Source organism: Mchenga conophoros, linkage group LG8 (assembly GCF_057382185.1).
Source record: "Mchenga conophoros isolate Kocher_MC1m ecotype Shallow Benthic linkage group LG8, M_conophoros_male_GT1.1, whole genome shotgun sequence".
NCBI lineage: Eukaryota > Metazoa > Chordata > Actinopteri > Cichliformes > Cichlidae > Mchenga > Mchenga conophoros.
Genome location: NC_140533.1, coordinates 4,843,629 through 4,865,888, shown reverse-complemented (window position 1 = coordinate 4,865,888; position 22,260 = coordinate 4,843,629). Strand labels below are relative to the sequence as shown.

At 40.5% G+C, this 22,260-nt stretch overlaps 1 protein-coding gene across 1 annotated transcript in view; it reads left to right on the top strand.

The window, feature by feature from the left end:
- Window positions 1–13,960, top strand: part of dnah9 (dynein, axonemal, heavy chain 9) — a 180,366-nt gene extending 166,406 nt beyond the window's left edge. The window contains exons 76-78 of the mRNA XM_085283675.1: window positions 8,868–9,121; window positions 9,204–9,339; window positions 11,149–13,960. Coding sequence (XP_085139801.1) covers window positions 8,868–9,121; window positions 9,204–9,339; window positions 11,149–11,376 — 618 coding nt within the window. The 3' untranslated portion in view covers window positions 11,377–13,960. The remainder of the gene's footprint in view (window positions 1–8,867; window positions 9,122–9,203; window positions 9,340–11,148) is intronic.
- The last annotated feature ends 8,300 nt before the right edge of the window (window positions 13,961–22,260 follow it).

The following is a 22,260-nucleotide window of genomic DNA, read 5'->3' as shown; positions in this document are numbered from 1 at the left end:
TTTATTATATTTCTCTTTTTTTTTGCTTGTTTTCTCTTTTTTCTTTCTCAACCGGTGATCCAGGTGATGATTATGTATTTTTTGTCTGTTTGTTTTGTTTGTTTTTGTTTTGTGCCCTTTATCACCGTTCCTCTTCCCCGCTGTTTTTGTTTCCCTACCTCTCTTTCTTTCTCCCTTTTCTTTCCCCCAGTCATGTCTGTCCCATGTGTAGCAAGTGAAAATAAAATAAAATAAACAATAAAAACAAAGGTCAATCAAATGAACCAATACGGCAAGGCCGGGATGGTCCATTTGGTAAAGTAAATCCGTTGGGCATCTTTCTTGGCCTTTAGACAATAATTCTGATGGCAAAAGAACCAAACGTGACAGGTGGGGAAGAAAAAAAGGCACAACTTCGCATCACACTATCTTAATTTTCACTATGGCTGAGTGGTTAGTTAGCATACTCTGTGTTAGCTAGCAAGTGTTTGCAGGCAAGGCAGCATCTTCCACACAATCTACAGGCAACCACAGCAGTCTCCTAGCTACCAAAGCAATCACAGGAAGGTTTTTCGTATACCACTGTCTTTGAGGCCAACCTCACCCAGCAACAGCCTCTAGTAACCACACACCAGCTGGTCAGGAAATACACCACTGTCAACCATTCTCTAGGTCTGTGTGACAGAGGCCTTAGCTATCCAGCTATCTGCAGTCCTTTTTGTCTAGTAACACCACTTTGTACCTCTTTCCTGACTGTCCTCAGCCATGCACAACAGGAAGAAATAGTTTTGCTATGCTCATAGAAAGATATTTACTGAAAACGCTGCAGAATTAATAGGATAAACAGGATATAAAGAGTGGCTAGTGTAGGAGCCATAATTGAATGTATTGGATTTTGATGATCACTGGGTTTTTTATTTGTTTGGTTGTTATGGGAGTCACGTGGGTGCTAGCGGTGACATAAATGGGCGTTGTCAGTCTGTCATTCACTGGTTTTGATTTTGACAGAGAGGAGGGCTGGGTAGCCGTAGTTTTTGTTGACCGCTGCACGACATGTTCGCTTCGTTATATTAGAGCCTGTGATGTTGTAAGAGTTTGAATCAGGAGCCGATGATACTACTCTGTAAAAATCGCAAAGCACTTTAATTAAACGAGCAAACAATTCCATCTCTCGCATTATTGCGTAACTGACAGCGCGTCAGGCAAATAGGCAGGCTCCATCCCCGGCCTGTAGCGACTGTGGAAGTCGCTACATCTTTAGTCAACAAAAAACGGCATTCTGGAGAAGCCAGCCGCGAGCAGGATCAAAGAAATCAGATCAAGGAACCTGAAAGACGCCAAGTAAGTGCAGCGCATCTGAATGAGTGAGCCCAGCAACACCGACACACCTGACGCAATTCTGAGGAGCGCAGGTAAGAATACCTGTGCATGTCTGGTTGTGGAAAAGGAAGCCACATTGGATTAGCGCTGAGATGTTTCAAGAAGAGACACTGAATGGAATGAATGTTGGTTAAATGTGCAACGTTTTTGGCTGCGCTCTTGGAATGATGTCTGCGCTGCGTCTTATTACCGTAATTATGCTGCTTGGATGACGTTCAAATGGACAATTAAAGTGCCGTTACGTTGAAAGGATTTTATGGTCAAAGTCTATTGTGGCTTCCAGTGGATATATGTTTTAATGGATGATCACTGAAGATTAAAATAAATAAATAAAAAATCGAACAAACAAACGGGAAAATCATGAGTCAAACAGCTGGTGATGATTGTTCCTCTAATCATTTGAGGGGAAAGAGAGAAAGAAAATTGACTGGAAAGGCATTGTTGAATAAAATCGAAAAATTACAAAATGAATGCAAAATATATGTCAATAAAATGAAAGGACTAATACAAAAAATGAAAGCGCTCATGCAACACACTGAAAATCTTTCTCAAATTAAGCAGTATTTGGTGGATTTAAAGGCACTGTGTGAAAAGGCTTCAAGTTCACATGTTGAGGTGTTGTCTTTGGTGCCAGAGGAAGAAGTAATAAAACAAGAGGAATGGTTTTCAAGTATCATGAAATACACCAATGTGTTTTTAAATGAAATTCAAAACTGGATAAATCAAAGAGAACAAAATCCTGCTGTTCGTCCAAAGCAAATCAATTTATTGGAAAACAATGTTGCATCAAATACTGAGACAGAAGTGGAGGATGATATCAAGCCAAGTGATAGTGTTTCAAATGTTGAAAGCCACAAAACTTCTTCATCAAGATCTTCAACTTCATCTGTTCGTATGAAAGCTGAGGCAGAGTTGGCAGCTTTAATGATAAAGCAGAAATTATTGAATGAGAAACATGTACTGGAAGAAGAGGAGGAACGTCTTCGTAAAAGAAAGGAAAGGCTAAAATTGGACACTGAAATTGCTGAAAAAATGGCTACAATAAATGTCCTTAAAGCTCAAAGTATAACAAGCAAAAAAGGCTCTTTAAAAGTTTCAGATGGAATGAATTCATACATTTCCCATGAAAGATCTAAACAAACCCTTAATGTTGATGCATTGGAATTTATACCTCACATTTCTGCAAAACAAAATTCATTGACTAATGCTGAAACTCAAAACAGGAGAAAAGATAAAACCCAGGAATGTGTCATGCAACAAGCCGTGCTGACTGAATCTTCTCAAAATAAGCATCCTCGACAATATTCAGTTATTCCTTCAAACCCATCTGATGCAAATGGACAAAATGACTGTCAAATGGTATGGTGGAACTGGAACCACAAAATGATGTTATTGGAATAATGACTAAACAAAATGAAATAACAACACTCTTAATCCAACAACAAAGACTCTTTTCTTTACCAAAGAGAGAAATACCTCATTTTGATGGAGATCCACTTCAATATTATTCATTTATTAAAGCATTTGAGAATGCAGTTGAGTGCAATACGAAAAATAACAGCGATCGTTTATATTTTTTGGAACAGTACACAAGAGGCCATGCAAAGGAATTGGTGAGAAGCTGTCAACAAATGAACTCGGATCGTGGTTATCACAAGGCAAAATCACTGTTAAAGGAACACTATGGCGATGAACAGAAGGTCGCAGCTGCATATCTGGACAAGGCACTTTCATGGCCATCAATTAAAACGGAGGAAGTAAAAGCTCTTCAGAACTACAGTTTGTTCCTCAGGGGATGCTGTAATGCAATGGAGGAGGTGCAGCATCTGAGTGATTTGGACATGCCTTCTAATATGGTGAACATTATTAAAAAATTGCCGTATAAATTTAGGGACAAATGGAGAAGCCATGTTTGTGACCTGCAAGAAAGGCATAAAAGAAGAGCCAAATTTATGGATATTGCAGACTTTTTGGAGAAGCAAATAAGAATATTAACTGATCCTGTATTCGGTAATATTCAAGATTCTCCGCTTTCTTTACCAATAAAAGGAATGAGTAAAGCCAAGTATCAAGGCAGACCTGGAAATAAAGGAACAAGCTTTGCCACCACTATGCAAGTTGTGGAGAGTACACCTAAGCCTGCGGAAATGGAAATGAAAATTAATCAGGTTGGAAGGAACGTCTGTATTTGTTGTGGAGGAAGACACATGTTGGACGTCTGTGCACAGTTGGGAAAAATGGCTCATGAGAAGAAGATAACCTTCTTAAAGGAAAATGGCATCTGTTTTGGCTGCTTGTGTATAGGACACATCAGTAAAGATTGCCGTAAGAGGATTTCCTGTTCCAATTGCAGCCGGAAACATCCCACCATCCTGCACAAAGAAAGTTCACCTTCTGAAAAGACCGACAGGAACATGCAGCCGCATGTGAGCACACTGGTGTCGAGTGGTCTTACAGGGGCTGGAGACCAGGACTGTAAACTGCCCATTGTGCCTGTCCAAGTAAAGTCAAAGAAAGGAAGCAACATTATTACAACATATGCTTTTTTTGACCAAGGGAGCACACTAGTTTTCTGCACTGAGAGTCTGCTCCAGCTATTGAGCAAGTTTGAAGTGAGTCGTTGTCTGAAACCTGATGGATTTGGAGAAATCACGAGTGCTCAGTTGCACCATTTCTGTGATGCCAGTGAGGATGGGTATGGAACAGTGACCTACCTGCTGATTGAAAACATTTGTTCAGAACGACACTGTGCGTTTGTTATGGGAAAAGCTCGTGTCGCTCCTCTTAAATCCTTTACCGTCCCGAGAATGGAGCTCATTGCAGCAACCATGGCCAGTCGATTGGATGTACTCTGGAGGAAAGAGCTGCAGATGGAACTTCTGGATTCTGTGTTTTGGACAGATAGTGCTTCTGTTCTTAAATACATCAGGAGTGAAACTTCAAGATTCAAGGTTTTTGTGGCCAACCGAGTTTCACAAATCTTAAGAGTTTCATCTTCCTCGCAATGGAGATATGTGGACACTGCCAGTAATCCAGCAGATATGGCCTCAAGAGGAGTGAAAGTCGATGTTTTTATGAAGAATACAAAATGGTTGTCTGGGCCTCAGTATCTTCTACAATCTAGAAGTGAATGGCCTGTCTACCCAGATGACATCAGTCTGCTTGCATCTGATGATCCTGAGGTAAAAACAGTTGCCACAGTGAGTGTTGAGCAAGCTGGAGAAAATTCTGTTACTCGCTTGTTTAAACATTTTTCCACCTGGACACGTCTTAAGAAGTCAGTGGCATGGCTGTTAAAATTTAAGGACTTGCTTCTGTCCTTTGTGAAGAAAAGGAGAGAATTGTGTTCAAGTTTACCACAGTCAGAGGTCACCAAAGAGCAACAGAAATCATTTGTGGAAGAAAAGCTGAGGAACTTTAAGAGGACATCTGTGATTAAGAATCTTACAGTGGAAGATCTGGACAAAGCTGAGGTTGTCATTATCAAGTTCTGTCAGAGGAGGAGATTTTCCTTGGAGCTTGTGAATCTGGAGAAGGGACAACCCATTATAAAATCAAGTCCTCTAAGAAGAAGGAAGAAGGAAGCTTCGCCCCAGAAAGGCAGCAGGCCCAGACAAGGTGTGTCCTAGGATGCTTAAGGCGTGTGCTGCTGAACTTGGGGAGCCGCTACAACAAGTCTTCAACCTCAGTCTGCGACTGGGGAGAGTGCCCGCCCTATGGAAGACATCCTGCATCGTCCCGGTCCCTAAAAGGAACCGGCCCAATGAGCTGAATGACTTCTGACCGGTGGCACTGACGTCACATCTTATGAAGACTCTAGAGCGGCTCTTCCTCAACTTCCTCCGACCACAGGTACAACATGCCCAGGACCCACTACAGTTTGCATACAAGGCGGGTGTCGGAGTGGAGGATGCCATCCTGTACCTCCTACACAGAGCCCACTCACACCTGGATGGGGGAAAAGGCACGGTCAGGATACGGTTTCTTGACTTTTCCAGTGCCTTTAATACCATCCGGCCCTGTATGCTTCAGGAAAAACTGAACAGGACGGAGGTGGACCCCTGCCTGGTGGCTTGGATCTCCGACTACCTCACCGACAGACCACAGTACGTCAGGCTGAAGGACATCACGTCTGACACAGTGGTCAGCAGCACAGGAGCACCACAGGGAACTGTGCTGTCCCCTCTTCTCTTCACCCTGTACACCTCTGACTTCTGCTACAACTCTGAATTATGCCATATTCAGAAGTTTGCAGATGACACGGCCATCATGGGGTGTATCTGGGATGATCAGGAAGAGGAGTACAGAAGTCTGGTGAGGAACTTTGTCGCATGGAGTCACACAAACCACCTGCAACTCAACACCTCAAAGACTAAGGAACTGGTTGTGGACTTCGGGAGGTCCAGAGAAGGTCCACTGCCGGTTCAGATAGAGGGGGAGGAGGTGGAGGTGGTCAACAAGTACAAGTACCTCGGGCTGTGGGTGGACAATAAACTGGACTGGTCATGCAACACAGAGCACCTGTATAAAAAAGCCCAAAGCCGACTGTACTTCCTCAGGAGGCTGAGGTCTTTTAACATCTGCAGGAAGCTCCTGAGGATGTTTTACCAGTCGGTGGTTGCTGGAGTACTTTTCTATGCTGTGGTGTGCTGGGGGAGCAGCACAGCAAAGAGGGACTCATCCAGGCTGGAGAAACTGATCAGGAAGGCTAGCTCTGTGGTCGGCATGAAGCTGGACACTCTGGTGACAGTGGCAGAGAAAAGGACATTAAAGAAACTGATGGACATTATGGACAATGCTGGGCATCCTCTGCACACGGCCATAAACAATCAGAAGAGTCTGTTCAGTGACAGGTTGCTTCTCCCCAAGACAAGAACTAACAGACTTAAAAACTCCTTTGTCCCACACGCCATCAAACTGTTTAACTCCTCTCTGGAGGGGAGAGGGAGGGGAAACAGGAAACAGGAGGACAAAGGAGGGGGGAACAACTAAGCTGTAGTGCCTCTTCACCTCACTGTACAATACCTTGTGCAATACTTTTTGTAAATAGTCAACAGTGCAGTAGACTCAATACTTGAAATGTGCAATTCACTTGTATTTTTATTTTTTATTCCTATTTATTCTATTTATCCCCTTTGTATACTTTATTTATATTTGTCTCTGTATTTATATGTGTGTGTGTGTGTGTGTGTGTGTGTGTGTGTGTGTGTATATATATATATATATATATATATATATATATATATAAAACAATTCTGTAACTGTAACTTCGGTCGTTGCTGTGCTTTTTTTGGAAGTCGAATTTCCCAGAGGAACCCACCCGAGGGATTAATAAAGTTCTATCTTATCTTATCTTATCTTAAGACTCTGCCCACAGCTGCAAGATGGAATTCTCAGAGTAGGTGGGAGACTTGGTAGATCATCAATGCCGGTTGAGGTGAAACATCCCATAATACTAGCAAAGGATCAACACATTTCCGAGCTCTTGCTTAGACACATACATCAGGAAGTTGGACATGGTGGTCGTAACCACATGCTGTCTAAGCTAAGAGAAAAGTACTGGTTGATTGGAGCTAGTACAGCAATAAGAAAAGTGTTATCTAAATGTGTCATCTGTCGACGTCTTAATGCTCCACCGGTGAATCAACAGATGGCGGATTTGCCCAATGAAAGAATCATTCCAGATGAACCTCCATTCACGCAGGTGGGAGTGGATTACTTCGGACCCTTCAGTGTAAAAAGTAGGAGGAGCGTGGTGAAGAGATACGGTGTTATGTTCACCTGCCTTGCTATCCGTGCTGTTCACATTGAGGTTGCTCCATCATTGGATACTGACTCTTTCATTAATGCGTTCAGACGTTTCAATGCAAGAAGAGGTCAGGTTCGAGAACTGCGTTCTGACAACGGAACCAATTTTGTAGGTGCTGAACGTGAACTTAGAACTGCCATTGAACATTGGAACCAGGTAAAAATCAATGACGTCTTTCTGCAAAAGGGAGTTAAATGGACCTTTAATCCACCTGGAGGTTCACATCACGGAGGAACCTGGGAGCGACTGATAAGACTGGTTCGCAAAGTACTTAATTCCATAATGAAAGTACAAAACCTGGATGAAGAAGGTCTTCATACTGTACTTTGTGAGGTTGAAGCCATCATTAACAGCCGCCCAATTACCAAAGCCTCAATGGATCCTAACGACCTGGAAGCTTTGACCCCTAATTATCTTCTTCTGTTAAAGACCTCACCGATATTACCACCAGGAGTATTCCATTCCACTGATATGTACACACACAGAAGATGGAAACAAGTCCAATACATGTCTGATTTGTTTTGGAAAAGATGGGTGAAGGAATACCTACTACAGCAACAGGAACGTCAGCGATGGATTGGAGTAAAAAGGAACCTCATCGTGGGAGATCTGGTTCTCATCATGGACAGTTCGGCACCTCGAAACTCTTGGCCAATGGGACGTGTGATAAAGACTTTTCCTGACCGAAGAGGATTCGTTCGTCAAGTTCGGATTAAAACTCAGACTAGTTGCCTGGATCGACCTATTACCAAACTGTGTCTACTGCTGGAGGCAGATCACAGTTAAAGACTTCTGGGTCCAATTATCAGACTTTGATTGTATTTGGATATAAAATGTCTCTCATTTTTCTTTATAGATAGACTTTAAGATTACCTATAGGATTCCTGCGGGTAATATTGAAATACAGTAAATGCTTGACTTTTCTCTGCATGTTTTATGTCTCCTACTTGGTTAATTATGGGTAATTATTAGAAGGGATCCTAATAATTAGGGGCTGGTGTGTAGGAGCCATAATTGAATGTATTGGATTTTGATGATCACTGGGTTTTTTATTTGTTTGGTTGTTATGGGAGTCACGTGGGTGCTAGCGGTGACATAAATGGGCGTTGTCAGTCTGTCATTCACGGGTTTTGATTTTGACAGAGAGGAGGGCTGGGTAGCCGTAGTTTTTGTTGACCGCTGCACGACATGTTCGCTTCGTTATATTAGAGCCTGTGATGTTGTAAGAGTTTGAATCAGGAGCCGATGATACTACTCTGTAAAAATCGCAAAGCACTTTAATTAAACGAGCAAACAATTCCATCTCTCGCATTATTGCGTAACTGACAGCGCGTCAGGCAAATAGGCAGGCTCCATCCCCGGCCTGTAGCGACTGTGGAAGTCGCTACAGCTAGTATTTCGTTTAGCCTTGTTCCTTCCCTCTCTGCTGGTGGTAAGGTGCAATCCAGAGGACACTGCCTAAAGCCCAAATCAAGCAGATTATCCAGCAGATCATCATGCAGGTTGTTTGTTGGAAGGTGTCAATGTTGTATCAGTGGGATTGTAGCTTAAAACACCAGGTGCTCTACTGTCAGTGTGTTGCAGAAATTAATGAAAGGAGAAATAAGAAACAAGAATTTTTTTTATTACTCCGTTAACGTGTAGCAGTATATATTTTTTTATCTCATCTGTTCTCTCTCCTTTAACCCTCGCTCATCAGGGAGAGCTGACCATGACCAGTGACATGGAAAACCTTCAGAATGCTATCTTCCTGGACATGGTGCCAGAGAGTTGGACCAAACGGGCATATCCCTCCATGTCTGGCCTGGCCCTGTGGTTCACTGACCTGCTGGCCAGGATCAGGGAGCTGGAAGCTTGGTCAGCTGATTTCAGCTTACCTTCTGCAGTGTGGCTGGCTGGCTTCTTTAACCCTCAGTCCTTTCTCACAGCCATCATGCAGGCTATGGCGAGAAGGTAGGGCTACTCAGCATTAAGATATAAGAAAATGATGGAAACCACATGGCTTGTTAACAGGAAATGTGTGGTTATGCGGCAGAAACGAGTGGCCCCTGGACAGTATGTGTCTGCAGTGTGATGTCACAAAGAAGAATCGCGAGGACTTCAGCTCTCCACCTCGTGAAGGGGCCTACATACACGGGTTGTACATGGAGGGTGCACGCTGGGACACACAGGTACATGAGTTTTTATTGATTTCCTTGTTTAGCTGAGTGCCGCAAAGTTGCTACAGAAAGTTGATACAACAAACACAACACGCTTTCACTTGCAAGCTCCTCAGACTATATATCTAAATGAGGTGAGCTGACCCTCACCTCATTTAAGCTCACAAAAAAAGCACCTTCACATTTCCTTAGTGGCTTCATTTTCTGCTTTGCAACCTGCTTGTGTTCAGCTGTTGGGGCATAGCACATTACTCAGCTTCCCAAAGCTCTTTCTATCTCTATACATTCAAGCTCTGCATATGTGCCCAGCTTTCAAGGTGCATCCCACTAGACTTCTTAATTAGGGAATGTGCAGAGTGTGCACTTGAGCACTGAGATCACCCTTTGGAGGAGTGGTTCCTTTTTTCTTCATTAAAGTTGGAGGCGCAGGCAAATAGACAGGCAGCCCTACAGGCTGGGTGGCTTCCACTCACACAACTCTTCTCCTCCTACCCATTCTCCTCTCAGCCCCAGGGCCAGTTCTGTGCCACTGGCAGGGAGTAGCAGAGTGTGAATAGGCGAGTATGCAGCGCTCCGTTTGGACAATGCTCTGTGCAGCCATTAAAGTCAAAGATTTATATTAAACCTAATCTATATTAATGAACCTTACATTTTATTCAGAGATGGTTCAGACATCATGTATTGCATGTGGAATCACAGAATATGCAGATATGTCCTTTGAAATGATTTGTGTTTGTGATGGACACTACTTATTGATGTCCTGCTTTGTGATGTACTTGATTCTTTCAATATGTTGTGTGAGCACACGATCAAAATGGATATTCGCTAGTGTAGTAAGAGTGTAGACACAGCATCATTAGGACAATTTATAATTGGGCGATCGTGGCTCAAGAGTTGGCAGGTCGTCTTGTAATTGGAAGGCTGCCGGTTCGAGCCCCGGCTCGGACAGTCTGGGTCGTTGTGTCCTTGGGCAAGACGCTTCACCCTTTGCCTACTGGTGGTGGTCAGAGGGCCCGGTGGCGCCAGTGTCTGGCAGCCTCGCCTCTGTCAGTGCGCCCCAGGGCAGCTGTGGCTACAATGTAGCTTGCCATCACCAGTGTGTGTGAATGTAGTGTAAAGTGCTTTGGGGTCCTCAGGGACTAAGTAAAGTGTTATACAAATACAGGCCATTTACCATTTTTACCATAATGACTTGCTCACTTTAGGATCCTCATCATTGTTATTTACCCGAAACAGATATAAGGTTATTGGTACTTAGCAACTCTTTAAAGTGTTGTAGGAATTGCAGATGCAGTCCGGGCTTTGTCCTCTTTGCTTTCCAAAGTCATCAGGATTTACATTCATTCCTGAAAGTCACTGTGCATGCATGGAGAAACTTCTGTTTGTCAGGAGCTAATTGTAGGAGGATTAATTAGCGAGACAGACCACTCTGTTTCCGACTGTTTAGAGAGTGTGTATACTAAGACAGGGTAGCTCGACTTCAGCTCAGACTCTCTTGACTTTCACCACTTTTCAAGGGTGCCACAAAACTGTGTTTAACAAACTCTAACTCTGCTTGTGCCATCCAAGATTAGTCAAACAGCTTCTTTTCTTTTCTTTTCTTTTCTTTTCTTTGCTTTGGCACAAAATGATTATTAAATGGAGGCTCAATGGCAAGCACAGCATCTGAGCAAAGCTTCCACAAACCTCAAACTAATTTATAACTTCTACAGTTCTGTGAAATGTTCCTGTCTGGGGTTGATTGGCTTGTTATTCCTCCTTCACACCCTCCCTCTCCTTCCCATCTCCCCGACTTTCCTTCTTTATTTCTTTTTCTTTCAGACTGGCTTGATTGTGGATGCCCGTCTCAAAGAGCTCACCCCAACCATGCCGGTCATGTTCATCAAGGCTATCCCAGTGGACAAATGGGACAACAGAAACCTCTACCAGTGCCCTGTTTATAAGACTCGTCAGAGGGGACCCACATACGTATGGACCTTTAACCTGAAGACCAAAGAAAACCCCTCCAAGTGGACCTTAGCTGGCGTGGCTCTTCTTCTACAGATCTAGAATGGTTTAAGATGAACGCGCTAATGATCCTGAAAGAGGGAATGGTTCAAATGTCAATGGACATATATGAGATGTGTTAGTATTTGGGAATAACAAATGAAAAGGTAGATTTATTGGTCAAAGCACTCAGGGAATTCTTGCTATAGCCTCTGTTGGTTTTACTCTAGATAGTTTCAGAAAGCTAAGTTAGACCGTTCTTACTTTTCCACCTACATATAAACATTTCAAAAGTTTTGCAAAAATAGAAACTGACTCAAAATTAAACACCTTACCCCGCCTAAATAACTCTAAGACCCAATGTTTTTAGCATTGCTTTAACAGGAACCCCATATTATAGCATTTGTTAAAGGTAACTTGGCGTCATTGATTGTGCCATTATTGTTATAGTGGGACTTGTGGCCACAGTGGTTGCTGTTCTGATTATGGGACACCCGTGATTATAGGACTTCATTTCCAATCTTGTGCTTCTGAGCATAGGACTCTTTGATGATAAGAACCACTCTGACACTTGTCCTGTGGGGAAAGTTTCTATAAGAAACCTTTGATCTAAGAAGAGATTTCTCATCTTTGAAGGCCTGTCTCTCAAGTAAGTGACACATGAAAAATGGCAACATGTAAAACCCACATTAGTGTATTTTGTAAATCAGTCACACTCTTACATTTTCTCCTGTCAGGCTGTTGAAGAGCTCCAAATCATTTTCTGAGACACTGAGCTTTATTTTATTTTTTTCTGTCATCATTTACGGCAACTATAATTCCGGACCTTCCCTATCAGGAGAGCGTCACATACATTTCACATAAATCATGAATTTATTACCTCTGTAACAGCAGAATTCATTTGAGCTTCTGTGGTAACTACAAACAGTCCATTTTCTTGACTCAGTCTGGTTCATTACATATTATTTAGCCCAGACAAACCAAGACTTGTTCCAAACTTAGCACATGAACATCTGCTTTGGAAGACCTGTACCCCTAAAGAAAATAGGATCACGTTCCATCTGACAAAAATGTGAAGAGTTGGTAAAGAGATATCAAAAAAGTCCCTTTTAAAGATCCCAACAACTTAAAAGGGTTGAGAAAGGTGAACCATCATCTTTTTTCAGTCTATTACAAAGAATTCAACCAATTTGACTAAAAGAATTCTAAGTGGCACATTGGCAGGAAAGTGAAAAACTAAAACTAAGCTAAAATTTAGAGCAACTCAACTCCAAATTTACAAAGTTTCACTGAAACTAAACACACAAATGAAGCGTCCCATTATTTATTTGTAATTTGTTTTTAAAAACATTTGATTGACTTTATTTGGTTATACAAATCTCTGAACAGTCAAAACTTATTGTTCCCACATGTAAAGGAGGCACTTTAGTATGAGTGGTAAGCAATGTCCCCTCCAGTCGTTGGAGGTCGTGACTCAAAAAAAAGAACACATTACTGGTTACTGTAATGCAGTATGTTACTTAACTACCAGAGTAATGTGTTAAACTGCTTGTTACATTACTTTCTCGCAAGGCCATAAATGGACCTAAAACTCATTGTCACATAATTACCAGTTGACAGTATAAATCCATGCACCAACACATATCCCTGAACTCTAGTGTTTACGTGTGAACACAAAGCCCACAACAAAAAGCAAAGATTAAAACCAGCCCAAAGAGACCTCAAAGCACTCGCCACAGCAGCTCTGCTGTAGAAACATGAAGAAATGGAGGCTGCAGTGCTGCAAACACTCAAAGCAAGTCCTACTCACCCAATCACATAGACAGTGTACAGCACTTTTACATTTATACACACACATTCCAGTGCATGCACTGAGGGCAGTTATTTGCCCAAAGATATTTCAACAGAAACATGGAGAAGCCAGGGACTGATCCACCAGCCTTTCAATCTTTAGACTCCCCATGCTCACACATGCTCCACAGCTGTCTGAAGTGAAGGTGAAAAGGCTAAAAACTGCATTTTTTCCCACTTGAGGCTGGTTCCATACATTCCCATGTTAAAACGTCCAGTTTTACAGGGCTAAAATCATGCTTACAGTCCTGTACAATAGTGTTCTTGTCTAAGAACAGTTTTCCCCTGCATAACAACTATGCAGTGGGCACTTTTAAAATTAGGAGTATGCCTACATTTTTTTAACTGTTTTTCCGAGACAGTCACCACCAGGAAGTGGCAAAAACGTCCTGTTGGTGATTTTATATAGGACTATATAGAAGTGTCACAAAGAGCAATGTTGGATCTTTTGCATGATGTACCTTTAAATGTAACTTTGTGAAGCTTGAAGCGTTTTAATTACTGGTCATCTGTGTGTGGAGAAATTCTGCAAATATGTATCTGTGAGTCACTGTATGAGGAGGTGTTGTAAAAGATGTGGCTGGTTGGAAAATATCACAGAATATATTTAACTATTGGGTGATTTAACACTTTCTTACTGAATTCACATCAGTAGAGCTACCTACACTATGCACACATAATCTCATAATCATATCTTAACTAACCACATACAAAATATATGTTTGAAATATATTTATATGTGTAAATATTTTATTCATTTGTACTTTCTTCCAGAAAAGTTGCAGAATAAAAATGCTTTATCTTGCCTCTCCAGATTGCACATGTGGTTTTATTTTCATATACTCCATGATATATCCCATTTGAGTGCCAATATGCAGTCATTTCGCCTATCTCATGTTTCCAGTTCCCCACTCCTGCCTCTTCTCTTCCAGCTCTTTAGACCTACTCTCTCCCCCTCTCCTCCTCCTCCTTCCTTCACCCCTTTCTTCCTCTCTCCTCCCCATTTGAGATAATAAAAAAAACATCTCCAAAGCAGAAAGTGCGCAATCTCCCAGACACACCCACGCACACACACACGTACTATGATATAACCCAACTTTAAAACTCTGTCTTCCTTTCTTTTTTCTTGTTCTGCTGCTGTCTAAGCCCAGGTTCCCCAGCGTCATCTTTATCTGGTTATTTGAGAGCCTTAACAATGCTCTAAGAGACAGAGGCACGAGGAGCACGTGAGGGGAAATAGGAAGAGAAAAGTAGCGATGCACGGCGAGGAATTTTATGTCGGTCTCCTAAAGTACAGCTTCAGGTGTCATTATGAAAATAGATCCTGCTTTGGTACACAGGTCATGTCACTGTAGCATAGCTTATGGCGTGCTGTTCAGCAGCAGTGCTGTAGTTATTCTCTGATGTAGCCAAGTCAGTATTAGGATCTCAATGCAACTGAGCTGCTAAATACTGTAATCTAGACTGTAAAGCAAAACAGAGCAAGACCTGTGAACAGACATCTAATGACAGCCTGGCAAAGGATCACATTGAGGAAATGCATCCAGTGATTACAAAGGACTTTGTAATTATTAAGCCTAACATTTGAACTTTGAAGAAGTTTTGTTCTCCTAAATGGTTAATGCTACATTAGATTTCCTCGATATTGTTTCACATATGTGTGCTTTTTCTTCGGTTTCTTTTCTTTCATTATCCCTCCTACATTCATTTTCAGGTTACCTTAAAAAAGTCAACCACTCCTCCACTGTTTTAGATGATAACAGGACAGTTTCCAAACTCACATTTATTACTACTACCTTAGTTGAAGGAAACAATATCCTTAATAAATTCCAATCTTGTTACAGACAAAACCACATCACTGAAACAGCTGTATTAAAAAATAAGTGCTGACATAAGATGAGCCTTCCTAGATTTATTGGCAGGCTACGCTTATCAACAGATTACAAAACTGGTGGGCATCATTGGTACTGCGCTCAAATGGTTTTCATCCAACAGTTCAGAATTCATATTAACTAATGTGTGTCCTCATCTGCAACCCTCATATGTGGAGTTCTCATGGCACAGGTCTTGGACCAATTGTGTTTTGATTTTTAATATATATATATTACCTCTGGGTAATCTAATTAATAGTTTTAATCTCCTGTCACTGGTATGCAGATGATACACGGCTGTACTTTTCTGTTAAGCCAAAAACCCTCAACAGCCTCTCTAAAATTACTAATTGGATGTATTCAAATGTCCTCCATCAACTGGCCCTGACTGACCTTCTCTGACAAAAGTACACACATTCTGTACTTAAGTGGAAGTATAGATATGTGTTAAAAAAAATACTCTGGTAAAACTTAGAGCGGATTGTAGGAAAAGCTGACTCAACTTCTTTATTCAAGTGAAAGTGAAAAAGAAGAGACTAAAATGCACTCAAAGTAAGAAATTTAAAAGTAGATCTTCGGTGGATATTTCTAGCAGCTATTTTTGTGCAAAGATGACTAAAAGCTGTGCAATATTAATGGAATAATAAGCAATACTGATAGATAGGATTACATTGGACATTATAATACATTTTTTTACATGATTTCCTCTGGGATTAGAGTATTCTAATTCTAATCCTACTGACTTTTAGTGTGATTTGGTAGGTGGGGAACCACCTGGCTCACTGTGGGGAAAAGAATCACAACTCACAATAATTTCTGTTCAGAGCTCCACTAAAATTTGCTAACAATCCACACACAGCCCAGTACTTACTCTTTGACTCCCATCACCCACCCAGGGGATTATTACCTGTGACTCTACACCAATTGTTCTAGACCTGAAGAAGCCTCTCAGAGAGATGAAATGTCTTGAAAACCAAGAAGTCCAACTGTTTTATTTTTAATCTCTGAAGATGAGCAGGACAGAGTGTATCGGAATGAATTGGAATTTCAATAAGAATAAATCAAATGAAAAATGTAGTCAGCTTATGACTATTTTTTGAAAGCAACTAACAGCTTTTTTAGACACAAACATCAATAATCCCTTCATGGTTATAGTTTTGGAAAGGCTAACAGCCAAAATATAAATGCTGAGTTGTGTGTTATTTATTTGCAGTGCAGACTAATAATATGAGCTTCAAAATGCCCCTGCAGATCAGCACTATCCTGGTGTGTCATGAAAAGCCAGATGTATCAGCTCTTAAGAGCAGTTAATGATGCGGCTTTGCCTGCTACGCCAGCTACAGACCCCTGGTCTCGAAAGGCTAAAAAAAGCATGACGATTCATATTTCATATTTGTAGGTTATATGAGTGTTCTTGGCATGCTACTGAGGAGAATGCTGGAGTCGAAGTAGTGGGCGGGGGGGATCTATCAAAGGCTCCATGCTCAGAATGGAAAAGAAGGTACCTTTAATCATCTGCTTGTGTGAGATGTCACACGGTTGCTAGGTTACAGGTCAGCCCAGAGAAGCTCCTGAGTGTTATAGAGATGCCTTAGTGTGTATAATGTGTAAGCATGTCAAATTCTAATTACAGTCATACGTGATGATTTAATTCCAGAGCTCGACATTAGCAAATGATCGTGGAGATGTCTTGATGACGTCTTCCCATTTCTGTTTGTTACTGTGCTGCAAACATTCCGCACAAGTCCAGCATATGCAAAAATCATCAAGATGGTCATCTGACTAGAGGGTCAGTAATCCTGCAATCATGTGGCGATTGCTGTCGCTGCTCACTGGTCACGTCTGTGCTGTTTTCACACTATACACCTCTCAGGAACCACTTGGCAGCCAGACTGTGTCCACTGCCCATCCTAAAAACTCACATCCCACTCCTTCTGACTGCTGAGAAACGTGCTGCTGAGATATATCACTAGCAGTAATTTCCATGACAGGCGTGTTACAAGCTGATAAATAGTACAATGTTTTCTCAGCCTGTAATTCTATTTAACCCATTCTTTCCACTTCTCTGACCTGCAACTCTCAGCCATGGCAGAATGGCTGGATTAGCCACTCTGATTCCTGCTACAGCACTGCAAGCCGGTCTTGTCTCCTCGCAGCCTCTGGCTCCTCATATCCTGTCACAGCCAGCAGACTCAGCTGTTATGCAAACCAACTGCGAGAGGAGCAGTTTTTGGCTTTGGCTGGAAACTGGGGTAATTAGCTTTGACAGAGCTGATGAGTTGCTAATTAAATGTTTATCTGAATCTGGCATCTGTCGTAAAACAAATGTCTGTTAGCTGCCTACAATCTGTGGATTATCAGAAATAACTGGGGTTGGGTCCTGCATCCAGGCAGATAAGCAGAGAGGACGGTGTTTTGAGCAGTCAGGCGGAAACTAGTCACAACAACAGCACCTACTGTGTACATGTTAGGAGCTTAAACTCACCCGTAATGGTTAGATGATTCTGTCAGTCCACATTCAAGCTGGCACTTGTGTACCAACAAATGTTGTTACAAGTACTGACTAATATCAATTTGAAAATCTGTTATCAAAGCTAATTTTTGACTTTTTAATACATTAGTTAAGAGTTATACATCTTTGTTTGTTTTCGTGACAGGGCATTATCTTTAAAGGGAAACCTTGACCTTTGACGATATTTTATTTTTGCAGTTGTTTGTGTTTTCTGGTGTGACACTGGATGCAGATGTTCACTTTTCTTGGCATTCCTCATAAATTCAAGGTTTCTTAATGTGATAAATGTTTGAGTTAAGACTAGGTTTTTGTACTACACTATATGCACTATGGGTAAATACAGAATGTGGGGTTGCTAGTTTTGCAATTAACAGAAATTACATCTGGCATATAATAATGAAGAACAATTTAACATGCATGAACACCAAATAATAATAAAACACATGTAATTGCAATGCATAGAAAAAGATAATGCTATGTTAGCTTGGTAGCAAAGCAGTGGCTCAAGCAAACACATTCCAAAAACAGTAGTTTCGAGGGCTGCATGGCTCCAAAACCCAGACTCTAGTGTTAAAATGCCCAGCTGTACACCTTTAAACAGGACGTTTACAACCTGGTCCAAACTCTTTTAAGCTCTATGGATAGTTTTCAACTTCTTAATCACTGCACGTTTGATTTTTTCAAATCACTTGGTTACAATTTGTTCATACATTGTAAGTTTACAAATGCTGCTTGCTAACAATTTGCTAGTGGTAGGTAATAACTTAGCACTCCAAACAATGCTAATCGTGAGGGTTCAAAATGTGTGGTCCAGAAATGTCATGGCAGCTGTGTCCATTTGTTAGCTACACAATGATATTGTCACCATAAGTGAATCTTCTTTTAACAAGCTAAAAATTATTTCAAAAAATTTCACACTCAACCTTTTGACCATTACGGGTGTTTGTTTAATATTGTAGAATCTGTAGTCTACAATTTAAAGCACCTTGAGGTGACAGTTGTCGTGAATTTGGGACATATAAAAGCCTCAGACTTGTCATCGTGGCTGCACATATACAGCACGTATGCGATTTGAGACACCCTAATCTTTTTTTAAAGATGCTATCACCTGAAATCCTCCTGCTGAACTGTATAACTTTTGTTTAATTATGTAGTTATTAAGATAAAGATCTCTGATAATGCAGATCTTGTACACAAACAGAATCAGGAACAAACAAACTTTTATCCAGTGTAATGAAGGAAGTTTTAAAGTCTTTGGGGATATAATGACACGTTTTTTGTAGGAGTACAAAATAAAAGTTTTGTGGCTTTCTTGTTTTTGTCTCTCAGTTATTTGTAAAATACTGCGTTCCACCAAACAGCTTCACATGTCCAGAGTAGAGAAGATCAGAGCTGATCATCATGCAGATACAGTCAGTTGTTGCTATGATTTCACAATGACAAACTTCATGAGGTGAGAGTGAGAGTGAGAGATGTGGCGCTTTGAGGTTTTTCAGAGCTGGGTACTGCTTTGTCAGGAGAGTTGGTTGTTGCTACACACATCACAAGAAGACTTGCAAATCATTTTTAGGGCTGAAAATATTTTATTAAGCCTGTTATGTTCAACATTATGCACTCCACACTGTATATAAATGCCACTTGTTTTGCACATATTCAACTCTGTATATTTTATATATTTTATTATTATTATTATTATTTTATTTTATTTTATTACTATTTAATTTGTAAAAATGTGTATACACACACACACACACACACACACACGTAGGAAAATATTTAGTATACACATCCAGAAATGCATACACTATTATATATTGTACATATATTTATTAGTTTCAGGTTGGCCATTCTTGTATTTTGCTCGTTTGTGTTGTTGTGTTTGCACATCTCTGTTGCTTGTGGGGCTCGCACACAAGAATTTCACTCGCATGTGCTGTGCCAGTGTGCCTGCACATGTGATGTGACAATAAAAAGTGATTTGATTTGATTTGATTTGATGTCTTTGGGACAAAACTGTTGTTGTGTCAGTATTTATGAATATTTTATTATGGCTGAAAAAAGAACTGAACATCAGACTCTTTATACAAGGCACTGCATAGCAAATGTTTTGTTTTGTTGTAATTTTTTTAAATTGTCTTCGACCACCCGTGTAGTCACAGACTGAAGTGGTTTCAGTTTACAGACAACAGATGTTTCTTGGAAACGGTAAAACAAAGTGTCTTTTATTTTGGCTTTTCTTTGGATCTGAAGTTTAAAGTCGCTCTAACCCACCCATCCAGTCTGGTTTCATTGATTAGCTTTTGTTGAATTCATTAGTCTGTCATTCAGATTTGTTTTCCATCCAACATTATGAGTGCTGAATTATATATGCAATATGTACATTTAATGTAATGGAATTTATATAGCCCCTTCTGACTGACTGACCAGAGAAAATGCTTTTAGACTACGAGTTATATTTAATCACACATACATCACTTTTTATTCTGTGCAATTAAAATGGACAAGAGGAATACAATGATTTATGTGATCTTAGTTACAAGAGGTTGTGTAAGTTCATAGTTGTCGAAGATCTGCATATATTTGAATTAGATGGTCATTATTGTGGTTAAAGTATTCATGTTAACAATATCATTATGAAATGTTTGAATAACTATAATGCTACTAGTGAAACTCATCAACAATTTGGTAATTGCTTCATCTTTTTTTTTAATTTAACCTCTTAGGACCTGACATCCACATATGGTGACATCACATTTTGGGTTGTCTAGACCACAGTACTAAACTTTCCTCTTTCAAATGAGCCATATTGCTCAAAAGGGCGCAATTGTTGTTTCTCATTTTGTTTTGTACTCAGGAGAAATGTTGTGTTCAGACACCAAATAAAGAGTTTTGCACATCATTACTCAGTTCTATCGGACACTATAAAGCCAAATAGCAAAGAGAAATGAAAAATGCATGCCATGAAAGACTTCAGGTCTTAGGAGTTTACAACAAAATAGTTTTTGTAGTATTTATGATTGTATTACATTTTTGACAGAGGATGCATTACTTTATGTGACAAATGCAAATATATGTATTTTTTGTATTTGTCCAGGGGTTGTGCTGAGCAGCAGCTCCTGTTTTTGCTTTTTGCTTATTTCATTTTAGTGACTTGATCACTTGATGAAACTGATATTTCTTGCTTATTGTGACTCATACGAAGGTGAAATAGCAACTTTTTGTTTTGGATGTCCACAGCTTTTCCCCCCTTCTTGACAGCAGATAATCTTCACCAGCTGATTGTGCCAACAGTTCTGCTGAATGTAAGGTCTGTAATTATGGAGGAGACACAGAGGAAACAACGGCAGTTCAGAGTGGGACCTGTTTCATGTGTTTCATGGAGCATTGCAGCGTTGAAGTGAGACACTGCCGAACTCTTACTTCCCAGACCACAGTGTTACCATACCTGGCTTTGTGGCTTTTCAGACAGAGAGGATGTTATTCTGGTGAGAAGAGAAGTGGTGCAATCCTGCTAGCTGTTGGAATGCGTCCACATGACTCACCGAGGAAAGTCGTCTTTGGTGTTGCTGTTTGAATCCAGTTTGAATCGACACTGTTTGGATTCTGCTGCCAGCAGAGGTCATCCGAATGACTGTGGCTGTGGTGAATGGATGTGAATAATTAGTGGATCCTGAATACTCTGTGCATTACTTACTGGACATGCACATGAACAGCTTCTCTAACAACTGTTTCAATTCTGCTGAATCACCTCACACAAGCATATCTGCATTCATGTTTAAATTGAAGCTACTTATTTTCTCATATTTAGATTTTTGGTTTATTGAACACTTCATTGTTTTGTATTTTATGATTAACTGAGCTCTTTGATTAGTGGAAATATTTACCTTTATGAACTATTTTATTCCATATTTGTTGTTTTTTTTGTATGCAGTGCATGTATTTTAATACTAGCAAATCTAAGTTGTTTTTCATGCTATGACTGCTTTAATTCTTTAATTTTCCAAGTTTTAGGATAAATATTTTTCTTATGTTTTTTCTTACGTACATTTGTTTCCATTCACTTTAGTTATATATGTTTTGCATATTTAAGTGTACTTTATTTTGCTGTGTTTTTTATGCGACACTCTGCACGACTGATGATTTGACAGTCTAGTCACCTTTACCGCTGCATGATGAATCTGGGCTGTGTGCTCTGTCATGTGTGGTGCTAAACATTGAAAATTAGCGTGCTTTGCCTCGAGGAGATGAAGATTTCCTCGAAGGCATTCTGAAGGGCAGTAGTCAGATTGTAAGTATTTGAGGAAAAGAAAATAAAGAGCAATTATGACTTGAAATAGCTGGCTTGAACATATCGCCACAATGTATTACACGTTGGCTCGACACAGTGAGTGTTTTGGCAGGTGCCGGGCCACTGTCATGTTCTTTTGACCTTTTTCAAGATATCCACGGCAGCTTAAAAAATATCAAATAAAATAACATAAGTCATTCCCTCTATTGTCATCACTGAGGGCAGTAGAAGGCGTTTCATTTTACAGGATTTCAGTTTCGTACCTGTCATCGTGTTTGCTGTATATAAAAAAAAAAAAGCATTTTCCCCACAGCGGACTAAAATTGCAGCTTTCTATAAGGAAGATGAAACCCAGAAAAGAGCCCACTGCCTTTTTTTGTATTTTTTATATGTCTAAACTACATCCTCTGAATGTCACAGGGAAA